Source organism: Notamacropus eugenii, chromosome 7 (assembly GCF_028372415.1).
Source record: "Notamacropus eugenii isolate mMacEug1 chromosome 7, mMacEug1.pri_v2, whole genome shotgun sequence".
NCBI classification, from domain to species: domain Eukaryota; kingdom Metazoa; phylum Chordata; class Mammalia; order Diprotodontia; family Macropodidae; genus Notamacropus; species Notamacropus eugenii.
In genome coordinates, this window is record NC_092878.1 from 136169531 (window position 1) to 136195384 (window position 25854).

Genomic DNA, 25854 nt, shown 5'->3' on the forward strand with positions numbered 1-25854 from the left:
AGTACAACAGCCCGCTTCCTCAGCTCTTTCTCTGAGTCCTGCAGTAAAAGGGGAATTCATGGGTGATGCAGACCTACACCCCTGGTGATTTCTTTCCTTCCGTTCACTCTCCATCCCTGCCACCAATAGATGACTTTGGAATCCATGCAAATCCCTCAAAAGCCCCTGGTGGTGGTTCTCCTTTCCCCTCCTGACTAGCCAGCTCCTTCTTCCCCAATGCCTATCTAGAGGTTGGAAAATACAAAGGTCAGACCTGAGGATTGGCTTTTCCCAGAAGTGGTCATAAAGCCCCAGAAGGGGCTGTCAAGGGAGACAAGACAGCACACAGTAAGTATAGAACATACTCCTCTCTGGGATGATGTAGGGGTCAGTCTTTGGCTTCTGAATCTAAAACAAACGTAATTCAAAGAAGTTAAGTCCCCCACGAGATGGAAAAGCCTCTTGGCTGTTCACAGACATCTTTGACGTCCACAGAAGTGGCTTCTCTGGGGGAAGTTGATTTATTTCCTTCCTTTGTTTTGGATGATGATATCAACATTTATTGTCATTTTGGGAAGGTGTTAGTAGCATTGCTGTACAGTAGAGGGTCCTTGATCTTTTTGCTGTCATGGACTTCTTTGGTCCTTCTCAGAATAACATTTTTAAATGCATAAAATAAAATACATAGGATTAAAAAGGAAACCATTCCTATTTAAATAGTTACCAAATATTACAAAACAAGTTCACAGACCCCTGGTTAAGAATTCCCACTTTGGAGACTGATCATATCAGAAAGCTAATGCTATCGAACTGGATTAATGTAACTTGAGATATCCATTCAGGAAACTGGCCCTGCCTGCCTTGTACATTGCGTATCCAAATCCATACCAAAGTAAGCTACTTGTATATCTTACTAATTCCACCGAATTACAGAATCAAATTAATGTAGAAACTAGAAGGAATTATGAGAAGTCATCAAATCCAACCCACTTTGGTGGCATAAATAAATAGAACTCTGGACTTGGAATCAGGAAGACCTGAGTTCAAATGTGACCTCAGACACTTCTTATCTGTGTGACCCTGTTCACTTAGCTTCTGTCTGCCAGTTTCCTCAACTGCAAAATGGGGTTAATAACAACTTCCTAGGGTTGTTGTGAGGACCAAATGAGATAATCCCTGTAAAGTGCTTCACATAGTGCCTGGCACATAGTTGGTACTTAATAAATGCTTGCTTCTGTCTTTGTAAAGGAAAACAAGCTTGAAAAGGAATCATAAACCCAGGTTCACAGGGTGACTAAGTGGCAAGCAAAGACTTGCCACCGGGGTTTTGTGACTTCTGGGACTTGCTGCTGTATCCTGCCCCCCTTACAGACTGTGCTGATTGACTGATAGAATATAGTTCTTTTGGTTTCATAATTAATCCTGGTGAAAGACATAGTAGCTAAAGCCCCAAAACAGAGTCCTCTGAGACCAGAGAAAGATACTTTACAGAAATCATACCTTGTACCCACTTCCTAACACAGAATGTGAGAAGCAAGGATCTCTAAAGCTATCTAGTTCAACCTGTACCCAAGTAATCCCTGCTACAGTAGCCCTTAAAAGGGGCTGTCTACCCTTCCCCTTGAGTCAAAGAATCACAAATTGGAAAGGACCTGAGAGGACATCTTCCTATGGTCCCCATTACCTTGCAATCCTCGATGAATGCTTCTCTTGAAAGTCTCAGGAATTGCAAAGCACTTTGAGTCAATGACCACTAGGGGGGACGACAACAAAAAACTGCCTAGCTTGTCATCAGGCTAAAAGAGATCTCTCTTTAAGGTGAGTGGGCTATTAAATTATATATCAGTGAGTGAAGCCAAGTAGATATTAGTAAAACGTGTTCCCAACCTGGTTTTCTTTAAAGACAGTTAGCCGGCTGACATGGGAATGTTAGAACCAGTGGCAGAAGAAAGTTCTTAAGGAATTTTGCTTGGTACCTTAAGGAAACTGAATGGTGGAACGAGGTTTCAGAAGCAAGAAGTCAGCTGCAGTTATGATGATGGTTATATAGGTCACTGGTTGTGATCATTCTAACAGCTAAAATAGAAATAACTATCTGCCTTTTATTATTAATTTCATTATTCATAAGTAGTACATTCAGAAACCTTAATATTTATTTAATTTGATGATGTTAAGGGATTTAATATAGAATTATGAGTAATTATGATTGGAAAGGGAAGCTTTTCCAGTTTATTAAATAAACAATATTTGGCAGACTGGGGAGGGGAATTGAATTTAACCCATTGATATGCTGAAATTTTATAAATTAATGAGGAAACAAACAAACATATCCCTGGATTACCCAAACATTTAGGGGTGATAGGTTTAAATATGAGAACAGTCAAACAGCAGGCTGCAGGATAGCTGGTAAGTGAGGTTGGTTAACACATGTGACTTTTCATGGGAAACATCTCCCAAATGGCCACATAAAGAAAGGAATTCCCCTATCCCTGGCCCCACTAAAGTTTTATGAAGTTGAGGCACCTTCAGGGTTATCTAGCCTAGCCCCACTGTTTTTCACATGAGAAAATTGAAACTCAGAAAGGGTGAAGTGTTTTGGAGACATCTGGCACCCTACTGGTCCAGCTTCTTAAATAGAATGGGGTCCCCAATCAAATTGTACATTACTGCTTTCCTGATCTCTCCGTGGGAGTGGAAACACAATTCTAAAGCTGGACAGGATTCCTAAATAGCTGAATTCTTCTATGGATCTGGTAACAAATTTAATCTTTTCAATTCAGTCAGTCAGAAAGCTTTTATTAAGTACCTACTGTCTGCCAGGCACTTCAGTACCAAGAAAGACAAACACAATCCCTGCCCTTGAGGATCTCATAATTTAATGGGAGAGATAAGCAAATAAATGTGTACACATAAGGTATTTACAAAATGAATAGAAAGCCATTGACCGAGAGGAGACAATAGAATTAAAAGGGATTGGGAAAGGTTTCCTGTAGAATGTGGGATTTCAGGGAAGCCCAGGAGGTGAAGAAGAGGAGGGACAGCATTTTAGACATGGGGGACAGCCAGAGAGAATACCCAGGGGCCCAGTGTCACTGGATTCAAGAGAACAGGACAGAGAAAGAGGTTAAGGTGTAAAAGAAGCTGGAAAGGTGGGAGAGAGGGATTAGGTTGTGAAGAATTTTGAATGCCAGAGAATTTTGTATTTCAATAATCTTACCAACGTTGCTGTCCTTGATTTAGAAGGACTATTTTTGCTTCTTGCTCAGCAGCTACGTCTGAAAATTTTACCATTATTTGAGTATTTATTGCTATTAAAGGAAAAGAAGTCTCACCTCCAGGTGAGTACTATACACATCCCAGTTCACATCATCTTCTTAACATATACAGTTAGGAGCCTGCCATGCCCACATTCAAAAGTCATAGACCAATAAAGGCATCTTGTTTTATTTAAATCTGAGGGTTTTCTGGAGCCGTGTTGCCCCACCTATCCAAGTTTAGATGAAAATCATAGCTTTGATTTATTCCCCCCATAAGTAGCTTAAAGTCTGACCACTACCCATACCCACAAATAGCACTAGTTTAGATGAACAAGCAGCCGATCTCATTATCCTCTTTGCGTCTGGGCCAACTGAGACAACAAGAGTTCACAGGATTATAGATTTAAAACTAGAGAGTACCTGCAAGGCTGTTTATCTAGTCCAGCCAGGCCTCTTATTTTACAGATAAGGAACTGCGGACCGAGGGAGGTTAAATGTCTTGTCCATGGTCACAAATGTCAGAGGTGAGATTTTAACCCAGGTCTTCTCAATTTGAGTTGATCACTGTATCCATTACATTAAATACCTTATTTGATTCCTTTGATTTGAGCCAAAAAAGGAATTTAAATTCTCTAGGTTCTTTTCATTAGACTGCTGTCCTGAAAGCATGAGCAAATGTGCTCTCCAAATACACACACACACACGTGTATATATCATACACTGCAGTAAAAGGTTCCTAGCTATGTTACAAGCAGTCTCATTCCCTGGTTTCTAGGCTCTACTCTAAGCTAAAACAACTGCTAGAATGCTGCTCACCGTTCTGTGAAATTCAAAGTTTAACTTTTTGAGGTGTTAATAAGCTAAAATTGTATCTGTCATCCCAGGAAATGAGCAGTGATTACCAATTAAATAGTATGCTGGACTGAAAATTGAAACCTATCCTTCAAAAGGACCAGTGACCCTTGTGCAAATTACTGATATTGTCTTACATAATCTGGCTTAAATTCCAGAGTCGCAGACCTAAAGCTTTATGAAAGGCATCTCAGAGCTCATCTAGTTCAATGCCTTCATGGCACAAATAAGAAAACAAAGGACATGGAGTTCTCTTAGATGTACAGAAGTGGACTGATTTTGTAATCATTAAAAGAAAAAATTATTTTCAATCAAGAAATTTGGACACAGCTTTAAATTAAACCTTCCTACCCACCCTCACTTGTGACAAATACTAAAAAAGAACTTTGGATGTCATCTGGTCCAAGCCCTGCTTTTTACAAATGAGGAAACAAACCTGGGGATGTCAACCGATTTGCCAAAGGTCACAGAAATTGTGACAGAAACAAGATCTGAACCCAGGTCCTCTGCATGGAACCAGTGCTCTTTCCACTGCATCATGTTGAGTCCATGTTCCAAAACTCTCTTGAATTAAGGAACTTTTCACTTAGTATATTTTGGCAAATTTTACCGAGTAATCTACACTCCCATGGTTCCTTCTTTGAAAATAGGTATACAAGGTGCAATGGATAGAGCACCAGCCCTGGAGTCAAATCTGGCCTCAGATACTTAGTAGCAGTGTGACCCTGCGCAAGCCACTTAACCCTGGTTGCCTCTTAAAAAAAAAAAAAATTACCAAGTATGCAAAATTAAAATGACACTAATTACTTTGGAGAAATTTTCACTCCAAGACCAAAAAACCGCCCAAAATGTACTGTTGTTCATTAGTCATGATAAATTAGCTCAGATAATAACTGCTTGGCAGGTGGAATTTAGTTTGATTGATTGTACATGCTTTCTTTATACATTAGCTTCCTGCCCAACCACTTCTACCTATAAAATACAGGAAAAAACACTGGTTCAAATACTTGGGTTAGAGACTCAGCTCTGAGATCTACTGAGTTCAGAACCTCTCTGAACCTCAGTTTCCTCATCTGTAATCAAGGAAACTGCACAAGATGGTGCCTAAGACATGTCATCTTGTTTGATTCTCATAACAATCCTTTGAGGTAGGTAATTTTATTTATAGATGAGAAAGGAAGGCTGAGAGAAGCTAAATAACTCATCCAGGAAAAACAAAGAATTTTGTTTCTGAGCTAGATTTGAACTTGGATTATCCCAACTTTAAGCCCAGACTTCCCTTACACCTAGCCCCAAGGGGCTCCTACCACTAAACCTTGCCACTGAAATACTGGTCCCAACCATCTGACCCTAAAGATTTTATCTTCCTGAATCACAAATTCTCAAGAGAATGAAAGGATCTCAGAGACAATCTAACCCAACACATCCCTGGACAAGAATTCTTTCTATCACATACCTGACAAGTGGACATCTAGCTTTTCCTTGAAGACTTCTAGTGGAGAGTATCCCATTTCACTTGTGGACCTCTCCAGGTGTTGGTTGGTCTTTTGTGACATCAAGACTAAAAATTCTTCTTTGCAGTCATCACCTACTACTCCCATTTCTACCCTGCTGGAGCTGACCATAGAAGTTCTGGAACTTAGCATCACACACAGGAGATAAGAAGAATCTTCTATTTCCCTTTCCAGTCTTAAACCTTAGTGCATGCCCTGACAGCCATCTAAATTAGAGATCTAAAAATAAACGATAAATAGATCTAAATATAGCCATCTAGAATTGAGATTTCTGCTAGATCCCTTTACTTTAGAATTCTTTCTTCTCTTTTTGTGAAACCCAGGGTGACATACCCACCAAATAAAGTTGTGGTGACTCTGGTCTGAGGAAATAATTATGTTCCTATACAATTCAGTGTAGTAGATAGAACATTAATTCTGAAGCTAGAACATCGTGATTTGAGTCCCAGCCCTAACAACGCAACCTGGTGAATTTCAGACCACTATTTCCTTGTCTCTGAAATGGAGCTGATAATCACCTACCTTCCAGGGTTTTTGTAAGATTTAAAGCATTATGATGATCAGTTACGATTGATTTAAGTCTTCTTAGCAAGACAATGGTCAGACAATTCCAAAAGACTCATGATGGAAAATGCTATCCGCATCCAGAAAGAACTGATAGAGGCTGAATGTACATCAAAGCATATTATTTTCACTTTCTTGGATTTTTTATGGTTTTTCCTTTTTTTCCATTTCTTTTATCACAACATGAGTAATGTGAAAATATTTTTCACATGATTACACATGTATAACTTACACCAGATTGTGGCCATCTTGGGGAAGGGGGAAGAGAGAGAGAGAGGAAGAAAAATTTAGAACTCAAAAATCTTTCAAAAAATTAATGTTGAAAATTGTCTTTATATGTAATTAAAAAATAAAATACTATGTTTTTAAAAAGATATAAAGCACTACACAAATATTATTTATATCTTGAGATTTAGGGTTGGAAGGGACTTTACTGACCCCTCCCTCCTCCAAGCACCAAGAGAGACACTTGTTCCAATTTTGAATAATGCAAAACAATACCATTCATATTTGTTATCCAAGCAGAGCTACATAGAAATGGAGACAATATCTTTTTGCAGCTTCATTAACTCTGAAGTTGTTGGTTTGCTGGTGTGTAAAACTGTTCTTCGTAACAGGCTTTCTTGGTGACAGCTTGTGGCAGGTTTCTAAGTTATTACCTTAATTAAGGGAGAGAAGTCACAATGTTAATCTACTTCTTTATGTTCAATTTAGACAAATATTTCTAATAAATTAAAAATGCCCTGAGAGTAGCAGGGTATCATAAGGGCTATATTCGTCTTCTTTGTCCTGTCATTGCCATACTCTCAAAACTAATACCTTTCCTTCTTCCACGCTAATTAATTAATTTTCTCCTTCCACATTTCTCTATAATCATACTAACTCTCCATATCTACCCCCGCTCCAGGACAGCTGGCCTTTTCCTGGTCTCCTCCAAATTCTTACTTCTACGCTTTTGCTCAGTCTATATTCTTTTCTCCCTTACACTCCCTCCTATACCCCAACTCATATCCTTCTGCCAAGTAATAGCTTAAAAAGTCCAATTCATATCCGCCTCCTCTATGAAGCCATCCTGGATTTCTCCATCCTCCCCCGCCTTCTCTGCTTTCTTTGAACTTGAATCCAGACTGCATATCTGAGAACTGTTCTCAAATTTTCTCCATTGTCTCAAGTATCTGTTTTATGTATTTGATTGAATATTTAAGCTCTTTGAAGACTTAACGTAACCAAATCTTAACTTTCTTCTATATCCTTCAAAGCTCCTAGAACAGTGTTGGTTGGGGACAAGACGTATCATATCACTGTACAAAAGAAAGCATTTGCCATGTGAATATTTGATCATTTTATTTAGAAAATTTTCAGTTGCTAAGAAACTGCATAAAAAATGAATTACTTCAAGTGAATACAGAATACTTCCCAACTATTCAAATGATTTCCATCATAAATTTAATAAAACATTCCTTTTAAAAAACCTCACAAATGGTATCCAAACCATTTTTTGATCGTTTAAAATGAATAGTAAGAAGCAGTATGAACATGGCCTTCTCATGTAAAGGTTCCATTTCATCCATTGACATCACAGAGCACACAATACCACATGATCTAATTATTCCATGGGCCGTGACTGTTATTGACCATCATAAGCACTCCCACTATGTTCACTGTCTTCCACTGAATATAGCCAAAGGATCAACTTCCCGAGATTCCGGGTACACCCTCGAGGGACATGCAATCCACTTTTAACAGTACCCTCCAACAGCCTTGTTGCTTTCACAATCCATTTTGCAAATACACAAGTTAAAGCAACAAGCAGAGGATATATTCAACATATTCAAAAGCATTCAACACACATTTATTAAGTGAGCATACAAAAGTGAAGAGGAGGTCATAGGCCCTGCTCTCTGAGTTTATAGTCTGATAGAAAGGAGAAGACGCATGCACAGGTAACATAAGAAACAGAAGAATGAGAGAAGAGATTCATACAAAGTGCTATTTTAAAAAAGGGGGGACAAAGGAAAGAAAAAGAAAAAGGAAGGAAAAAGAAGGAAAGGGAAAGGAAGAAAGGAGAGAGAGGGAGGAAGGAAAGAAGAAAGGAAGACAGGAAAGGAGAAAAAGATCTCTCTGAGATCAAGGAAGTCTGCTTGGAGGAGGTGGTACCTGTGCTGGACCTTGAAAGAAGGTTAGCATTTCAACAGGTAGAAAAGTAGTTGTTTGCAGAGGGGACAAGCTCTAATATTGGGAAACAGCAAGTCATCACGAAAAGGAAAAATTTGTGAAGGGTAGCAATGGAAAGTAACGTTGAAAAGGAAGGCTGCCAGCAGGCTGGGAAGGGCTTTACATGCCAGGAAATCCTGTAGTCACTGAAGGCTTTGAACAGGAGAGTGACTCAGTCAGACCTAGGCATGAATCAGTGTATTTTGCCATCTGTAGGAAGGCAGAGAGAGAGGCTCAATTTAGGGAGACCATTTAGGAAGCTATTACACCAAGCCCTGGAAAGAAATGATGAGATCGTGTACTACTAGAAAAAAACAATGTTATCTTTTTTTCAATTGCAAACTTGTTGAAGAGCAAACACTCTTGGCATGTACATTAGACTTGCCAGATTGTTCTTTCCCCCTCATTTTTATTCTTCATTAGAAGGGATGAATGACTGTCACAAGGGAAGGGAATCTTGGAAAACACAGGTGATGGAAAAACAAAGGAGGCTAACAGAAATGTATTTTAAAAAACAAACTACAAAGGGAAAACGCACAAACACAGCTCACCCCTCTTCTAGAAGCATTGTTTATTGGTAAAGGGAACCAGATGAAAATCGAGTACATCCAATCCCTTCCACAAATGTCTCTTCCTCTTGGGCTGCTGCACCAATTCCAAATCAAACATGTGTGTGATTTTTGAGGGGTAGTGAAGATTGATGCTGTACCATGCACAGCATGTGTGTAGGCATCGCACCGTGGGGGAGCAGATATATCTTTCTGTCTTTCCTTAGGGAACATCAGAAGCCAATAGGTAACCAGTCAAATTTATGGAGTATTTGGAGGCTTAGAGAGGCTCTTTCCTCACAACAACCCTGTGAGGTAGGTCCTTCCTAGTATCACATTTTTACAGGTGAGGAAACAGACATAAAGTGATCTGTCCAAGGTTGTGCAGCTAGTCTATGCCACAGCCAGGCCCTCAAACTCTTGACTTAAATGTATACTATGAGTCTTAAGGAGACCTCCACTAAGGTCATTTGTAAAGTGCTACAAGTTAATTAACTAATTAGGGTATTGGAGAGCCCAGGAAGGGGAGGTTGGGGAGGGGCTTTGAGGAACACACAAAGGCAGTAGCCCAATGAAGTACCAACAGCCCCGGCAGCAGGTGTAGGCACAGCAAGGTCGAAAGACCCAATGAAAGAGCTGATGCTTTCTCTGGACCTTTCAGTAAAAGAAACATTAGCTCTCTTAATCTCAACATTAACAAACAAACAAACAAAAGCAATAGATGCTGGAAGCCCAGATCTACTCTAAGAAATCAACAAAGAGTGGGAAAGTTCCCAAACATAAAATCTAGGCCCCCCTCTCCCATACAAAATAGTGCTTCGCAAAGCTCCATGAGGTCAAGGACTCAACCCCTCTCTCCCGCCCCCCACCCAGTCCCCCTGGGACTCCGAATGGGACTGAATTGTTTCCACATCTGTAATGTCTTTTAGTTCAGTCACACGTAATTCTCCACAGTGGACGCTAGAGAGCAGGGTAGTAAAGCATTCCTGATCCAATTCAGCTACTGAATGAAAACTCTCGAAGGCCAGTCAATTTACCCACACCACCTTGAGGAGGGGAGAGATGGGGAGAAAATTTGGAACTCAAAATCTTATGGAAGTGAATGTTGAAAACTAAAATTAAATTTTAAAAAAAGATAGGCAAAAAAATAAAAATAAAAACTCAGAAAGGACTTCAATCTATTCCAGATTTGGGGGGAAAAAAAGGCAAATTCTGCACCTCCCCAGGGTGAAGATGTAGTGAAGCTGCCAGTTCTCATTTTATTTGCAAAGTGTGCTGACACAGGAGAGAAAGCCCCTGGCCTACCTACCCATCCTTCTGCTTCACGTCAGCGGCTGGTGTTAGTATGGCTTTGACTTGGGGTTGCCTCCTTCCAGAAAGCACAAAACAAGCAATAAGGCACAAAATCACTATCGTGGCAGAGCAGAGACTATAACAAGAGAACCAATGCCATCAGATGTCTTTAAGTGTAAATCAGGCTTTGTAAAGGTCTCATTAGAGCAGCAAGCAGCTAGCAAATGGTTATCGACTTGGAAAGAATCTACTGCCTGCCTATCACTGATCATCTAAAGCACTCTGCATCCTCCAGGGTCCAGCTGCCTCATTCATTGTTACTTGTAGATTCTGTATGGATTTTTTTCCCCTTATGAACACAGAAAGAAGAACACAGGGCACTTCCCCTGTGGCTCAGAGTCCTTGGCCTCCCACCAGCAGAGAAAGAAAGGGCTTGGAAACCAAGACCACCAGCATCACCCAACTCCCTTAAAGAAGGACGCCAGAAATGAAATTCAACTGGCCAGTTTTCATGGAGAAGTGCCCGAGTCTTCTTCAGAGATTTAAATGGCATTTCCCTAGAGAAGCGTTCCAAACAGAGCTGGAAAGGACCTTTTAGGTCCCCTGTATTCAATATTTCCATTGTCTTTGGCCACAGACTTTATGGGGCTTTTGTTCACTGTGGATAGAAACAGGGTCTGAGTGCATCTATATAAGAGCCAATAGTAAATTTTCTCCTAAAATATTTCCATTTCATTCTCCAGCTAATGCGAGTGTGTATATTTTGCATAATGAGAAAAGGTCAACTGACCTATATCTCAGAAACTTCTTGGGAAAGCATTGTTAGAATCTGCAAGTGGGGGAAAGGCAGTAGAGTTTTTAAAAGGAATAGGAACTGGTCTTCCACGAGCGCGATTCTTTTATAAATGCAGGTCATCACCTTTCTGGTCTTAAGAGAATAGCTTGGATGTTAAATCACTTGGCCACTGTCACATGGCCAGTCTGAGGTCAAGGTTCGCCTTGAAACCAGGGCTTTCTATCCACTAAATCACACTGCCTCTCCAGAACTCTAAAGAATAATCATTAATTAGCGGTAGGTATAAAGAATGTAACCACAGCACAGCCATGAAAGAGAAATGGGATTAGTCATCCCATCTTATGTGAGGGGCTGGATCATTTAGCACCATGGACCAGCGGGATGAAGAAAAGATGCTTTAACCAGGGTGTTCAAAACAGTAAAAGCTGAGCTTAGTCCAAGAAAATACTTCAAACTCTCCAGAAAAATCAAAGCAAAACTCTCTGAATAGTTTCAATTACTCCTTTTCCAGCTTCAGTGAGCATCCTTGCAGACATTGTCCCATGTCTGAAATCATGCAGGGTCCTAGATGGCCCCTCTCTGATGAACTCCCAGGTTCTGGACCTTGTTCCAGAGAACCCGCAATAATGACAGCTGTCCTCAGAACAGCTGAGGACACAGCGTTCTTGTGTCCTCCTCTGGTCAACCCTTAGGGAAAGTGAAGGAAGGACTTTGGCTTCCTAAGGAGAATGTGATGAAGAAAAACATAACGCTGTGGAAAGGTGAAACCAGGTTTATTAAGGACGATCTTTATTACAAACACTTTCCGGGTGTAAAAAATAATGCATGATTAAAAAAATGAAGATCACGTGGACTTGCTGTTGGTCTTTTGGCTGCATTCTCAGAAGGGTAAGGATGTTTGTTGCCTGACAATGAGTCTAAAGTCAAATGGAGTTCATGAGGTAATTAATGAAAAAAAGGCAAAAGTGCAACTTGGAGAGCTTGAGTCTTTACACCAGGGGACGATACCGATAAATGATCCTTTGGGGGCTGGAGATGGACTAAGGTCATTGTGTATCACTGGGACTTGGAATGAACCTTTTTATCTAACTATACAAGTACAGATACACACATACACACACATACACACACACGCATGCACACACAAAATATGGACTAGATTACTGTTTAGAAACGGGTTGTAAATGGAACATTTTCTTCCTCTTTTTATGAGCATTTCAAAAATTGATCATACCCAGGGCTGTGATGGGGAAGGATGAGGTGCAAAATAGAAAAACACAAGCTCAATCTCTCTCCAAAGTGCACTGGCCAAATGGCAATCTGGAATGATGGCATGCTATAGGAGAGGCCACTGGCACCTGTGGCATCCCTGTGGCCTGGGGGAGCAATGCCCTGATAGACACAGAAGATACTGCTGGACGAAAGCTGGGAGGCTTTCTCTAGCCTTCTTACTGGCACTAGGTCATGTTGGAGTGGCAGCACCAAGACAGTGTCATGGGGCCCTTTCTCCAGGCTTGCACAGCAGTCCTGACTCCTTCATTATTATTCTAGCTGTTAAGTCTCCTGGAAGAGGACGGAGGTAACTGGAGACCACACACACTATTTCTTTCTTTCCCATTAGAAAAAAAAGAAGACAAACCTTTTGAGCCTGTTGGAGCTCTTTCCCATTGGCATTTAATTCCATTTGGGGGACGGAAGGCATTGGGGAGGGGGTCATGAGAAAGGACCCCAGGGACAGTGTGGCTGAGTTCCTGGAAACATTTCGAGTGTCAAGGCTGATCCCTTCACTTCGAGGGTATGGGGAACAAGCCAGAACTTCCCACAGCCATGCACTAAAAAAGAAATGGGTCAGTTCTGACCAAATTACAGTTTGAAATGTTTCTGGGAGCGTTGGGAGATTAGGGAAGAAGTAATGGTTGGTGGATCTCAAGTCACAATTCATGCAGATAAGAATCATTAAAAAGGAAAAGTCAAGGTTTCAGCTGAAAAAAAAAATGTTTTAAAGGAAAATTTAAAACATTTATATCAAAGCCTTAGTGCCCTCATTCCCAAATAAAGAGTATTCCAGAAATTTCCAAAGAATACAGCAACCGATTTGGGGGGGGGGGGGGGGAGGGAGAGAACATTAGGTAGCACTATTTCATTTAACACAATTTCTTCTCCTATTTCCATTTGAAATAAACCCCATGCTTGCTTAGGAAGATTGCTCGGCTAAGATATGGCACCCTGAAGTCTTCCAACTCATTGGCTCAGTGCAGATGTCTTACTCATTCCCTTCTCTGGCAAAAGGGGAAGAACCTGGAACAGCAGGTGATGCTTCGCACAAGTTATTTAAAGACTCTGTTCACAAATTCTGGAGCAGGACACTTAAAAGACCCAAGTTCTCTTCTTCTTGCTCTCTTTTTGATTCTTAGAATTTCTTAACATTTTACAGTTGGAGATGAAAAAAAAATTGCCCCTTGTCAATGGGTTTCATTTTAGAAAAGATAGCAGTTCTTTTCATTTGAGGACAAAATGACTGTCCTTTCTGGGTATGATGAAGACACAAAACTCCTTTGGCCACCTCTGACAGCCCTCAAATAACACAAGGAGAGAAAAACAGCATTTTCCACAGATCGCAATGTAATTCTGTTTCAATTTACGCACATCTGTTTGAGTTTTCTTTTTGGTAAGTGTCCAACTGTTCACAAACCATGGCTACAGTAGATGCACGGTTCAACAGCTTTCAAATGGGTCATTTTTTTTTCTTAAATTGAAATCTGTCAGTGAGCAGCAGGTCCTAGTAACCCTCCCTAGGTTCACCCCCACGGAAGCAATTTCATGGCAGTATCAGTCGTTGGGACTGCATACTTGAAAGCATCATCAGTGGAGTTGGAGCTTGGCATCAGCAAAGCAGACTGGAGGCAGGGGAGGGTCTCAGGAGTCCAGTGTCTTACAGCGGTTGGTTCATTCGAGCAGTTCTACCAGCTGGCCCTGACAGCTTCGATGTCACTAACCAAATTCTGGGCTAGGCATATCCCAAAAATCTGGGAAAAGAAGAAAGAGAAAGAGCATCACAGGGTGTAGCTGGGTGTCCGGGGGCTTTTCTTCATTTCCTTTCATTTAAAACTGATTTTAAAAGGAAAATCTCCAACATTCAGGTCAAGGAAAAGTAGAGCTCTATCATGAGCAAATTTAGAGACAGAAGCCCCCCTATTAGCTTCCCCCATATTAGCTTTAAGCCCCCAATAAGGAGAAAACAAAGCCATTGGACCAATGGCGAAAAACACTACAAATCACCAGACACAGAAGTAATGGAGTAAATATGCAGAAGACACATGTTTTTGGACACAGCTCAGGTAAGAATTTGTTTTATTTGACTATGAATATTTGTTACAATTATTTTTTTCCTTTTGTTTTTCAGGGTTAGGGAGAATGGAGAATGTCAGAAAAAAATGGAAGCTTGCTAATTGAAAAAATCAAAACAAAAATAAAGCAATGCCAACTCTCTCAGCCAAATGAGAGACAGAGAGAGAGAGTCGGGGGGGAGGGAGGGAGAGGGAGAGAGGGAGGAAGGGGAAGAGGGAGGGAGAGAGATTGGATTTAACATTCCTCTAACACCCTTAATAGCTCTAATATCCTGTGTCACAGGTGTTCTGTTCATCCAAACTGGAACATCAAACATTGAATCAAATGACTCTCATAACAGCTCTGTGCAGCGTTTAAGTGCCACATGAATGCTATTACTCTGTTTATGCTATTATTTTTATGATCATGCTTCCAGAATTACTTAATGATTACAAATGCTAACTTGAAGAGTCCCTGAGCTACAAAGGAACTCAAACATCAAAAAAAAAAAAAAAAAAAAAAGATCAGCTACTTAGCCATTTCTGCCTCTTCACTATTCAGGTAAATAAACTGAGACCAAGAGAGAAGTGATTTGTCCAAAGCACCAAACTCCTAAGGACTCTATTCTGTGACCGGTAGAAACACGTTACTGAACCCTTTTCTAGGGGATTGAACTTCCTTTTATAGTTGAAAGAATGGTAAAGTCCAGCCAGTCCAATCCTCTGACTTTACAAATGAGGAAATTGAGACCCAAGAAAGTTAAGTGATTTGTCATGGTTACACAAAAGGATGATCTGAACCCAGATTCTCTGACTCCAGAGCCAGTGCTCTTTCCAAAGTGTCAGGATGCCTCCATGTTCCAAGAATCTTTTAAACTAAGAAAGGTTTTCTGGAAAGACTGCATGAACTGATGCTGAGTAAAATTAGTAGGACCAGGAAAACATTGTACACAGTAACAGTAACTTTGATAGACTTAGCTCTTCTCAGCAATGCAAGGAATTCCAAAAGAGTAATAATGAAAAAAGCTATTCACATCCAGAGGAAGAACTTTGGAGTCTGAATGCAGATAGAAGCACACTATTTTCTCTCTGTCTCTCCTTTTTTGGGGGGGGAGGGAAGGTTCTTTTTCATAGTTTTTTACTTTGGTTCTAATTCTTCTTTACAGCATGACTAATGTGGAAATAATGTTTAATATGGTTGTACATATACAGTCTATATCAGATTGCATGCCGTCTTGGGGAGGGAGAAGGAGAAGAAAACTTAAAATTCAAAATCTTATAAAAGTAAATGTTGGAAACTAAGTAAATAAATATTAAAAAGATAAAATAAATAAAAATAAAACTAAGAAAGGTTTTACTTTAACAACAGTGAGTTTGGAGAAACTATACTGAATAATTCACAGTAATACCAACTGGTTCTTTGAAAACAGACTCAAAATATGATTGATTAATGAATTAATTTGTTTTGGTCAAATATGCAGAATTAAAATGTACAATGGTTATTTTGGGAAGATTTTAGCTCAAAGCAAAAAAAATACACCCAAATTGTTGTGCATCAGGCATGGTTTACTCGGTCAGTTAATTACTTTTGCAGGGGAAATTTTAACTTGACTGACTGTATATATTCTCCTGGACAACTACTTCTATCCGCATTAGATGGGAAAGAGTACTGCACTTGTAGTCAGTTAGACTCAGCTCTGGCTCTTATAAGGTATGTAACCTTGGGGAAGTCACCTTACTTTCCTCATCTCTAAACAAAGCTGTCACACTCGACAATCCATCAAAAAAATCACTCAGTAAGTGTTGCTCACATTGTGTTAAATGCAGGGGAAAGAATGAAACAATCCCTAAGACCCCATTTAGCTCTAAGCCTAGGATTCCATGATGGCAGAGAAAATTCTAGATCCCATTTCTTAATTCTCAGCCCAAAGCTCCTTCCTATATACCAGAAGTTTTTTCCTGTAAATCTTTCCATGTATGAAAGTCAGTATGAAAAGAAATAAAACTCTAGAGTTTACTACACCTTTGAACAAACGAAAAGATGAATTATTTCAACAGGATAATACAGCTATTTACCAAATATTTCCCATACAAAGGCAGCTATGTGGTATAGCAGGCAGAGTTCTAGACCTGGAGTTAGGAAGACCTGAGTTCAAACCCAACCTCAGACTCTCACTAGGTATATGATCCTGTGCAAGTCACTTAACTTCTGTTTGCTTCACTTTCCTTATCTATAAAACAGAGATAATGATGGCAATTATCTCAGAGTGTTGTTGGGAGGATAAAATGAGATAACTATTTATAAAACCCTTTGTAAACCTTAAAGGATTATATCAATGTTAGTTGTCACATAATTCCTGACAGCTACTCCTTTGATAAACTTCTTGTAGTCCCTCTGGGTGCACAATCCCTGCCATGGTGGGTGTTAGCCATCCCTTCCAGAGCTTGGTGTCCTCTACAGATGGCATGAATAGACAGCAATCTCTGGCTTTATCCAAGTCATTGGTGAAAATGTCAGAGAAGTACAGATCATCAGACAATCCACTAGAGGCCTCCCTGCCATGTTGGAAAGGAATGATTCAGAGCTCTGTTCTTGACCCCAGCTACTCAGTCAGTTGTAAATTGTATTTTTCTCTAGTCCACAGATTTTTCCATCTTGTGCACAGGAATCATGCCATAGACTTTATCAAGTGGTTTGCTAAAATCTAGGTTAGCTAGACTGTATTCCCCTAATCTATAATATATCTGGTAATCCTGTAGAAGGAGGGAAGGAGGGAGGGAGGGAGAGAGGGAGGGAGGGAGGAAGGAAGGAAGGAAGGAAGGAAGGAAGGAAGGAAGGAAGGAAGGAAGGAAGGAAGAAAGGAAGGAAGGAAGGAAGGAAGGAAGGAAGGAAGGAAGGAAGGAAGGAAGGAAGGAAGGAAGGAAGGAAGGAAGGATGGGAGGGAAGGAAAAAAGAAGAAAGGAGGGAAGGAAAAAAGAAGAAAGGAGGGAAGGAAAGAAGGAAGGAGGAAGGGAAAGAAAGAAGCAATGGAGGGACTGATTCAGATCGACTGGACTCATTCTTGATGAAGCCATGATGAAGAATGTTTGTGATCAGCATTTCAGAGATGTTCACTATTTCCTCTTTAATAACATGTTCCATATCCCTCTTATTCTTCAGGACCTTTCAGATATCACTGACAGTGGCTCCACACTGGCATCTGTTAGTTTTTTCAGGGCCCCAGGACATATTTCAACTGACCCAGGTGGCATGAACTCACCAAGAACAGCCAGATGCAATTTTAGTACCTTCTCACTTATGTATCACTTCTCTATTAGCTATTTTCCCCCAGTGCTTTCCAGTTCGAAAATCAGCTTCCTTGGAAGAGAAAATGGAAGCAATATGAAGAATCGAGTGCCTCTCTGCCTTCTCCCTTTCAGTTGGTATCAGTCTCCCATCTAAACCAGGAAGTGACCCATCCCTCCTTTTTTCAACATAGCTTAATTTTTTCCCCCAAAAAAGCTTTCAGGTGAATTTATCTGTTCTATATTTTGCCTTTATAAAAAAACAAACTACTAGCATCTCCCCCATACCCACAAGATTGGAAAGATGGTGAAACATATAAAACACCCATCAATGGAAGGATGGTGGGAGAACAGACATACTAATGTATGATTATAGGAGCTGTGACTGGTTCAACCCTCCTGGCAAATAATTTAGAGCTACAGTCAGAAAGTCACTAAATGGCATACACTCTTTGGAGTCATTGAAATTTCTATTTGGTATCCTAATATCCCAAGGAAATTGAGAATGGGGTCAGAGGAGGCGTGGGCTGGAAAACCCATATGTACAAGGATATTTACAGCAGAACTTTTAGTAGCAGCAAAGAACTGGAAATCAAATGAGTGTTCCTCAAATGAGGAACCACTGAACAAATTACGTACAGGAATGTAATGGAATATTATTACAACATAAGAAAAGAAGAATGAGGGATTCAGAAAAAAGCAGGAAGATGAACAAACTAGTGCAAATTGAAATAAACAAGAAAAGAAGAATTTGCAAGATGACAGTATGAAAAAGACGATGGAGAAAGACCTCAGAACTGTCATCAGAGCTGCAACCAATGGCTTGCAAGCACTAATGAAGAAACACACCTCACATCTTGAAATAAAGGTAACTGAATAGCAGTTCAGAGTGATACATTTTCAAACACCGCCAGTGTTTTGATTCGTTCTGCATTTGTTACAAGAGAGGGCTTCCACGAGAGCAAGGAAGGGATGGTGATGGTTGGAAGGCTAGTGGGTAGTGACAAACAGGGTCCCAAAATCATTAATCAACCATTTTCTTTTTTAAAAAAACGTATTTCCCCATTAGTCATGTAAAGAAAGAAAAATCAGAACGAAAGGAAAAAACCACAGGAAAGAAAAGAGAAAGACACATAAAATGGCATGCTTTGATCTGCATTCAGACTCCACAGTTCTCTCTGGATGTGGATGACATTTTCCATCATGAGTCTTTTGGAGTTGTTTTAGGTCCTTGCATCAAGTCTATAAAAAATGGATCATCACACAATGTGGCTGTAACTGTGTACAGTGTTCTCCTGGTTCAGTTCACTTTACTCAGCGTCAGTTCCCATAAGCCTTTCCAGGTTTTTCTGAAGGGCGCCTGCTCATCATCTCATATGGAACAGTAGTATTCCATGACATTCACCTGCCACCACTTGTTCAGTCATTCTCCAACTGATAGGCATCCCCTCAGTTTTCAATTCTTTGCTACCACAAAAAGAGCTGCTACAAATATTTGTGTACATGTGGGTCCTTTTCCCTTTATTATGACCTCTCTGGGATACAGGACTAGTAGTGGTATTGCTGGATCAAAGGATATGCAACAGTTCATAAACCAAGCATTTTTTTAATGCGCTGTACCCAAGAAAATACACAAGGGGACACAAATGAATACAGTTGTTTCATTCTGTTAAAATAGATTTGCAATTTTTAAAAAAGGGTAATTCTAATGTTACTAGCAGACAAATATTGAAAGTGCCTGATTAGCTATTCCATCATTAGGAACAATTTCATCCTCTATATTGGCAGTAATTATAGTAAACCAGGGTAAACTTGCAGATCATGTCTCTATCATCACCTCTCTGAGTGTTGCTCTATGGATCCAAATTAATTTATGCCTCAAGCTTAAGTGATTATTCAGCAAATGTGCTAATTTTTTATTGCTGTGTATGCCAAAATCTGCCATTTCTTATTAGGATTCCCATGACACTTTTTACATGTTTTGAGTTAGTCAGCAAATATAACTAAGTAACATCCAAACCAGATTTAACTCTCCACCGTGGGCAAAGCTGTCATCGTGTTATACCCACTGTATCAAAACTTCTGTATCAAGGCATGTAGGGGGGCAGGACAGCAGTGGGGTGATGAGGGGGACACTTCAGTATTCCAAGAATTCTACAATTCTTGTGACCCAAACATGACTCACCCTTCCACCAACCAGTGAAAAGACCCACAGAAAATTCAGACTGGTCCTAGGATAACAGACAGTTATCATTAGACCCATCCTTAAAGTTTCCACTAAAGTTCAAATGCCTTACTGGGCTGTGTTGGTGAACCTGGACTGTCAAAGATTCTGCCACCAACAAAACAATTTCCTGCCCTCAAAGGAAGTTACAGTCTACTTGAAGAGACAGAATATACATAGAAAAGAGCCTAGGACTATTCATTGTCAGCTCCTCACCTTATTCACCCTAACCAGATGCTAAGTCTTGTTGATTCTTCCTCCTCAACATCTCCGGAATCTAGACCCTTTCCCCCACGCACATCACAACTATCCCAACTTAGGCACCTATGATGGACTGTTCCATTTACCTTCTAACTGGTCACCCTCTCTCCAGCCTCTCCATCTCTCAACAGTTTGTCATACAACAGTCAAATGGCTATTTCTACAGCATAGGTCCAACTCAGTCACTCACTCTCTTATTCAAGTTGTCCCTCTTGTATCTAGGATAAAATATAAACTCTGCTGTTTGGCACTGAAGATCCTACAAAGTCTGACTCCAACCTATCTTTCTAATATATTCATATTCTCTCCATCTGTCTGTCTCTCTCCCTCCCCCCACTTTCTCTCCCTCTCCTCCCTCTCTCTCTCTTGCTCTCTCTCTCTCCATCCATCCACTTGCCTCCCATCTCTGTGCTTTCACATAGTATGCCTCTACACCTGTCTTCTTGACTATGGTCTTTGCCACCCCTTACTCCCTTAAAGGCTCAGCTCTCCTACAAGACACCTAAACTGATTTCTGATTCAAAGCAGCAAGCTAAGCATGGTGGATACTACACCTGGAATCAGGAAGACCTGAGTTCAAATCTGGCCCCAGGACTTACTAGTTGTGTGACCCTGGGCAAGTCACTTTGCCTCTGTCTACCTCAGTTGCCTCATCTATAAAATGGGGGAAATAATCCCATCTAGGGTTATTGTGTGGACAAAATGAGATGTTTTTAAAGTTCTATATTTCCCTCAAGTTAAATATAAGATCCTTGTGGGCAAGGGTCATTTGGTCAAGGGCCTTTGTATCCCCAGTGCTTAGTAGGATGCCTGGCACATAGTAAGCACCTGAAAAATACTTTTTGAATTGAAGTGAACCAAATTATTGCACAAAACATCAAGTGCCAAATGACATATAAACAAAGCATCTGTGCTAAGAAAATGCCCAGGTTCTCTGCTGTTATTTTTATGAGGTAGCACTAAGCTTGTCTTTATTCTATTTTTTTTCCTTCCTCTAAGCAGCTCAAAGTTGGTACATCTGATCTAGATTATTGAAGATACCACCACCCCCAAAAAAATCTGAATTGTCAGGGAGAGGAACATATATTCTAGTTTCTCTTGCTTACATGAAAGAGGAGTTCCTAAAAGATATGTAAACTGAATTGCATTTTAGAAGGAGATGCTTACAGCAGCCCTACCAGGAATCATTTTAAAAATTCCATGTATAATATGAATAAATTGCCAACCTGACAGTTCTATTTGTATGGATTTTCATTCTACTGAGTTTTCTTAAATCAGGTTTTTAAAATACCAGCATTGGCAGTAAGTAGCAGTATAAAGCAACGTCTTCTAAAGATGAGAGTTAAATCATAAATCATATAAAAATGACTATCTTCCAACTACTTCCTGAGACCTCCTATCTCTAACTTGAAAGAATGAAATCAGAAATGACTAGATGAGCAGTCTCCTACTAGCTCTGTCTGGGTATGCTCCCTTGTAACATTGTCCAAAGGATCAATGGAGAAGAGCTGTGTTCAAATCCTCTCTGACACTAACTGGTCGTGTAAGCATGGGCAGGTCCCTTGACTTCCTAGCACCCCAACAAATTAAGTCTAGAAGTTCCTGAAGAATTATGTAACTGGGCCAGTGTAGGGCATTTCCACCTGATGCTTCGTAACAATTCAACAGGAGGTCCGCCCCTGGCAAACGAGGTCTTACTTACCTGAAGCAATGCAATGCCTATGAAAATACCAGCCACTATGGTTAAGTTGTCTTGTAACCACTTCTCAAACTGGGGCACACAGCCTTTTGTGTAGATTACAATCTGTTGATCAACCTCCTTCACAAAAGATGAGGAAAGAAGAATGTCATAGATACTCTTATGGTTCCAATATCCAGTTGTTTAAAAAACAAAGTCTTTGTGCTAGGCAGGAGCAACAAGAAATTCTACTTACTGGTTTTTGCCTGGCATCATATCCACATTGAGTGTTGATGACATCTTCCTGATGGGAAAAGGAAACAGAGAAGTTTCTCCTTGTCACAGGGACACCACCAAACAGAAGCACTGGTTGTATTTTAGGAAAAGATCTAGCTAGGAGTCTCGTTAGGATCATATAAGATTAGAGCCAGAAGGGAAAACCATTCCATTGGCCCTACAAGCTATCTACATGCTGGTTTATTTTTTTCCATAAGGGAAGATTAAAAAGTGCCACTCACCTAGGGATCTGCTAAAGATTTAAGAGATTTATCTCGTAAACATTTAGCAAATGGTGTTTTGATGTCTGGGATACATATTTCTATTTAATTTGCATTATTAACTTTTTCTCCATCACTTTCATAAACCATCAAATTAAGCCATCCATCAAAATGTATAGCTATTTCTCAGGTGTAAATGCACATACTGATTATTTAACAATCAGGTCTGCCAGCACACCCCTGCTCTCACCTCATCATCACCAGCACTACCAAGGTGAGACTTGGGGGCAGGGGGTGTAAAAGGACAGATGAGGAAGAACTAGGAGCAATAAGTGGAACCTGTAAAAAAAGTCATTTTGTACTCAATTTCAGAAAAATCCCCTAAATAATTTGAACTGCTCTAAAGGAGGATGGGCCGCCCCTGGAAAAGGTGGGTCTCCCTTATTTAGAAGGGTAAAGCTTAAGCCAGGTGATCACTTATTACTTTATATCGTATCAGGGCCTCTGACTCAGGTATCAGTTGGACGGTAGCACCTTCTGACTCTAAAATGTTGTAATTCTGTGAATTCATCAAGGCAAGGGATGAAAGCCCATAGGAAACAGGGAAAGGGTATCACAGCAACAAGCACCCTGGCCATATGTGGTCACATCGGACATCAGGGGACAAAAGATAAACCTTGTGACAACGAGAAAACTGCATGATATGGCACAGTGAGCCCAGGGTCCGAAACCTCTAATGAGAAGAGAGTCTCATAAGAGAATCTTATCATATATTTATAGAATGAAAATTGGCATTCTCTTAGGCCAGGAGTGGGGACCCTGTGGCCTCAAGGCTACATGTGGCCCTCCAGGTCCTCAAGCGCGGCCCTTTGACTGAACTCTAAGTTCACAGAACAAATCCCCTTAATAAAAGGATGTGTTCTAGAAAACTTGGACCCAGGCAAAAGTTGCACCCGAGGACCTAGAGGATCACATGAGGCTTGGAGGACAAAGGTTCCCCACCCCTGCATTAGGCCCAAACTCCCCAGAAGGGTGAGCTCTCCATTTTCCACTCAACACATACAATTACTTCTCTCACCAAGTCCCCGTGTATTACTGCTTCTGTTGTCACTTTGGGGAGAAAGAACAAGAGAGAAGCAGCTGTGTCCAAAGGTAATGATGACACCAACCCGCATATACAGTTCTCAAAGTTCTGTGTGAGTGTGCATATGTGTGTGTATGTACGTGTGTGTGTGTGTGGATGTGCGTGTGTGCTTGTGAGTGGATGTGCGTATGTGTGTGTGAGTGGATGTGCATGTGTGTGTGCATGTGTGTGTGAATGGATGTGCATGCATGTGTGTATGTGTACATGTGTGTGAGTAGATGTGCGTGTGTATATGTATGTATGTGTGTGTGAGTGGATGTGAGTGTATGTACATATGTCTGTGTGAGTGGATGTGTGTGGGCGTGTATGTGTATGTACGTATGTGTGTGTGAGTGGATGTGCATGTGTGTGTGTGTACTCAATGGAACCTCACAACAACCCTGGGACACAGGTGCTATTATTATCCCTATTTTACAGATGAGGAAATGAGACTGAGAGAGGTGAAGTGATTTGCCCAGGGTCACATAGCTAATATATGTCTAAGGTAGAATTTGAACTCAGGTCTTTCTGACTCCAAGTCCTGTGCTCTACTCATTGTGCCACCTGATTGCCTATAAGTATACACTGTAAGTGAAGCACAAAGAGGCCATCCATCCCCATATGAAGCCTTCCTTGATCCCTCAAAATGGATGTGATTTCACCTTCCTTCAAATCCTCACAGCACTTTTGATTCCCTCTCCCAGCATCCAGTACATTCTGCCATGCATTCCAGTTATCTGTGTACTCATCCCCTCCCTCTACACTAAGCTGTAAGTTCTTTGAGGGCAGAGACACATCTGATTCCTCTTTGTATCCTCCACAGACCAAGGATGCTTCAATGCATGTAGTAGGTGCTCAATGAGTATTTACTGAGTTGAACTGAACTGAAGAACCAGGGGGATGAGGAGAGCTTTGCTTTCAAGGAGGAGAGGAATGAGAGACCCAAGCCAGAGGAGACTTGTGAATCTCTCAACCCCTTACCCCACTCCCTTTGGGTGAGGTAGACGTTGCTCATTCACTTACTGCAGGATCTTTCGTGCAGCATGAGAACGGTACTCCACATCGTTCTCGACTTGCGTTGGAATCTGTGCAATTGAAGTAAATATTTAGGTTCCAGTCATCCGCTCCAAAAGCCCCACAGCACTGCCACTGGAGTGAAGAGGACAAAATTAGAACCTCTTGGCTCATTGATGACCACTCTGCTTGTATTCATCTCCACCGAGACAACACAGCTGCCGACACCCCTGCTCTTCAGAATGCCCTTGGAAGCCAAATGGAACCTAAACAGTCCATCCAAAAGCCTCCAATGGAATTCAAGAGTCTGCTTATAAAATTAATTTACTGGTTTACAATTGCTAAAGAAAGATGGATAGTGACATCACAGCTAAGAAGGAACCAGGAAGTCCATTTCTAACAGGCTTGGTTAGAGCAGTTTGAAATGGAGCTGTGGCTGTTGGGTGTGGAAGGGAGGGACCCTGTCTGGCCCACAGCCTCTTCACTATACAGGGAGGAGTACTGCCCACACCCTTCAGTGGGGCCAACAGGAAATTTGATAGCTCTAGGTTTTCAGGGCCAGAGATGCCTGGGAGCATCAGTTCCACATGGCTCTAATGGCCTGGTTGGGAAAAAAGCAAAAACAAGCCAGACATGTAGAATGTAATTCTCAGCTAATGCAAACGTTTCAGAGGTGTGTGGGTCATGCCAAGTCAACCATACTCGATCACTAGGAAGAGTTCTTCTGGATAATGCAAATCAGCACAAATCACAGAGGTGACAGATCTCCACCATATCAGTCATGCAGTCCAGCTACAAATAATGCTTACTTTAAGTTGGAAGGCTAAAAGCAACTTTAGAATCTGATGAGGGGAAAGAAAGAGGGCTTCAGTCCACAACTAAGACTTGGCCAATCATAGAGATGTTATGGCAGATACTACTGACAATAATGGAGCTTGAAAGGACATTCCAGGTCCAGTTAGCCAACCCTGTCCACTGTATGAGAGCAGGGAAGGAAGAGAGGAAGCATTTATGTAGTACCTACTGTACACTAGACATTATGCTAAGCACTTTTTACAAATATTATCACATTTGGTGAGGTAATAGAGACCCAGAAGAGGACATAATGGCCACAACAGGGGAACCTGAGTCCCTCCTCACTACAGTATGGTGTCTACCCAAGACTTTATTCAATAAATAAGTGAATGGACACTAGTCTATGACCCATGATCAAATGTTTCAGATGGTTTATATAGAGGGAGATCTAGTCAAAGGTCAACAAATTTTTCATTACATGTAAGTCATCACTGTATTGCAAGATAATATCTCATATGCATTTCTCTTTTAGCTAAGTCTCATAACATCCCTATTTTAGATAGGGCCTCATTTTACAGACAAAATAATAAAAGACATAAAAAGGCTAAAGTGACCTGCCAAAATCTCTTGCATG

At 40.7% G+C, this 25854-nt stretch overlaps 1 protein-coding gene across 2 annotated transcripts in view; it reads right to left on the bottom strand.

Annotated features, from left to right (window-relative positions):
• Window positions 1-11773: 11773 nt before the first annotated feature.
• TSPAN5 (tetraspanin 5) overlaps window positions 11774-25854 on the bottom strand; it is a 211975-nt gene continuing 197894 nt past the window's right edge. For both annotated transcript variants that reach the window (XM_072625026.1, XM_072625027.1), the window contains exons 5-8: window positions 24435-24560; window positions 22048-22095; window positions 21816-21932; window positions 11774-14043 (exon numbers count right to left, since the gene is read on the bottom strand). In XM_072625026.1, the coding sequence (XP_072481127.1) occupies window positions 13978-14043; window positions 21816-21932; window positions 22048-22095; window positions 24435-24560 (357 nt within the window). In that variant the 3' untranslated portion in view covers window positions 11774-13977. The remainder of the gene's footprint in view (window positions 14044-21815; window positions 21933-22047; window positions 22096-24434; window positions 24561-25854) is intronic.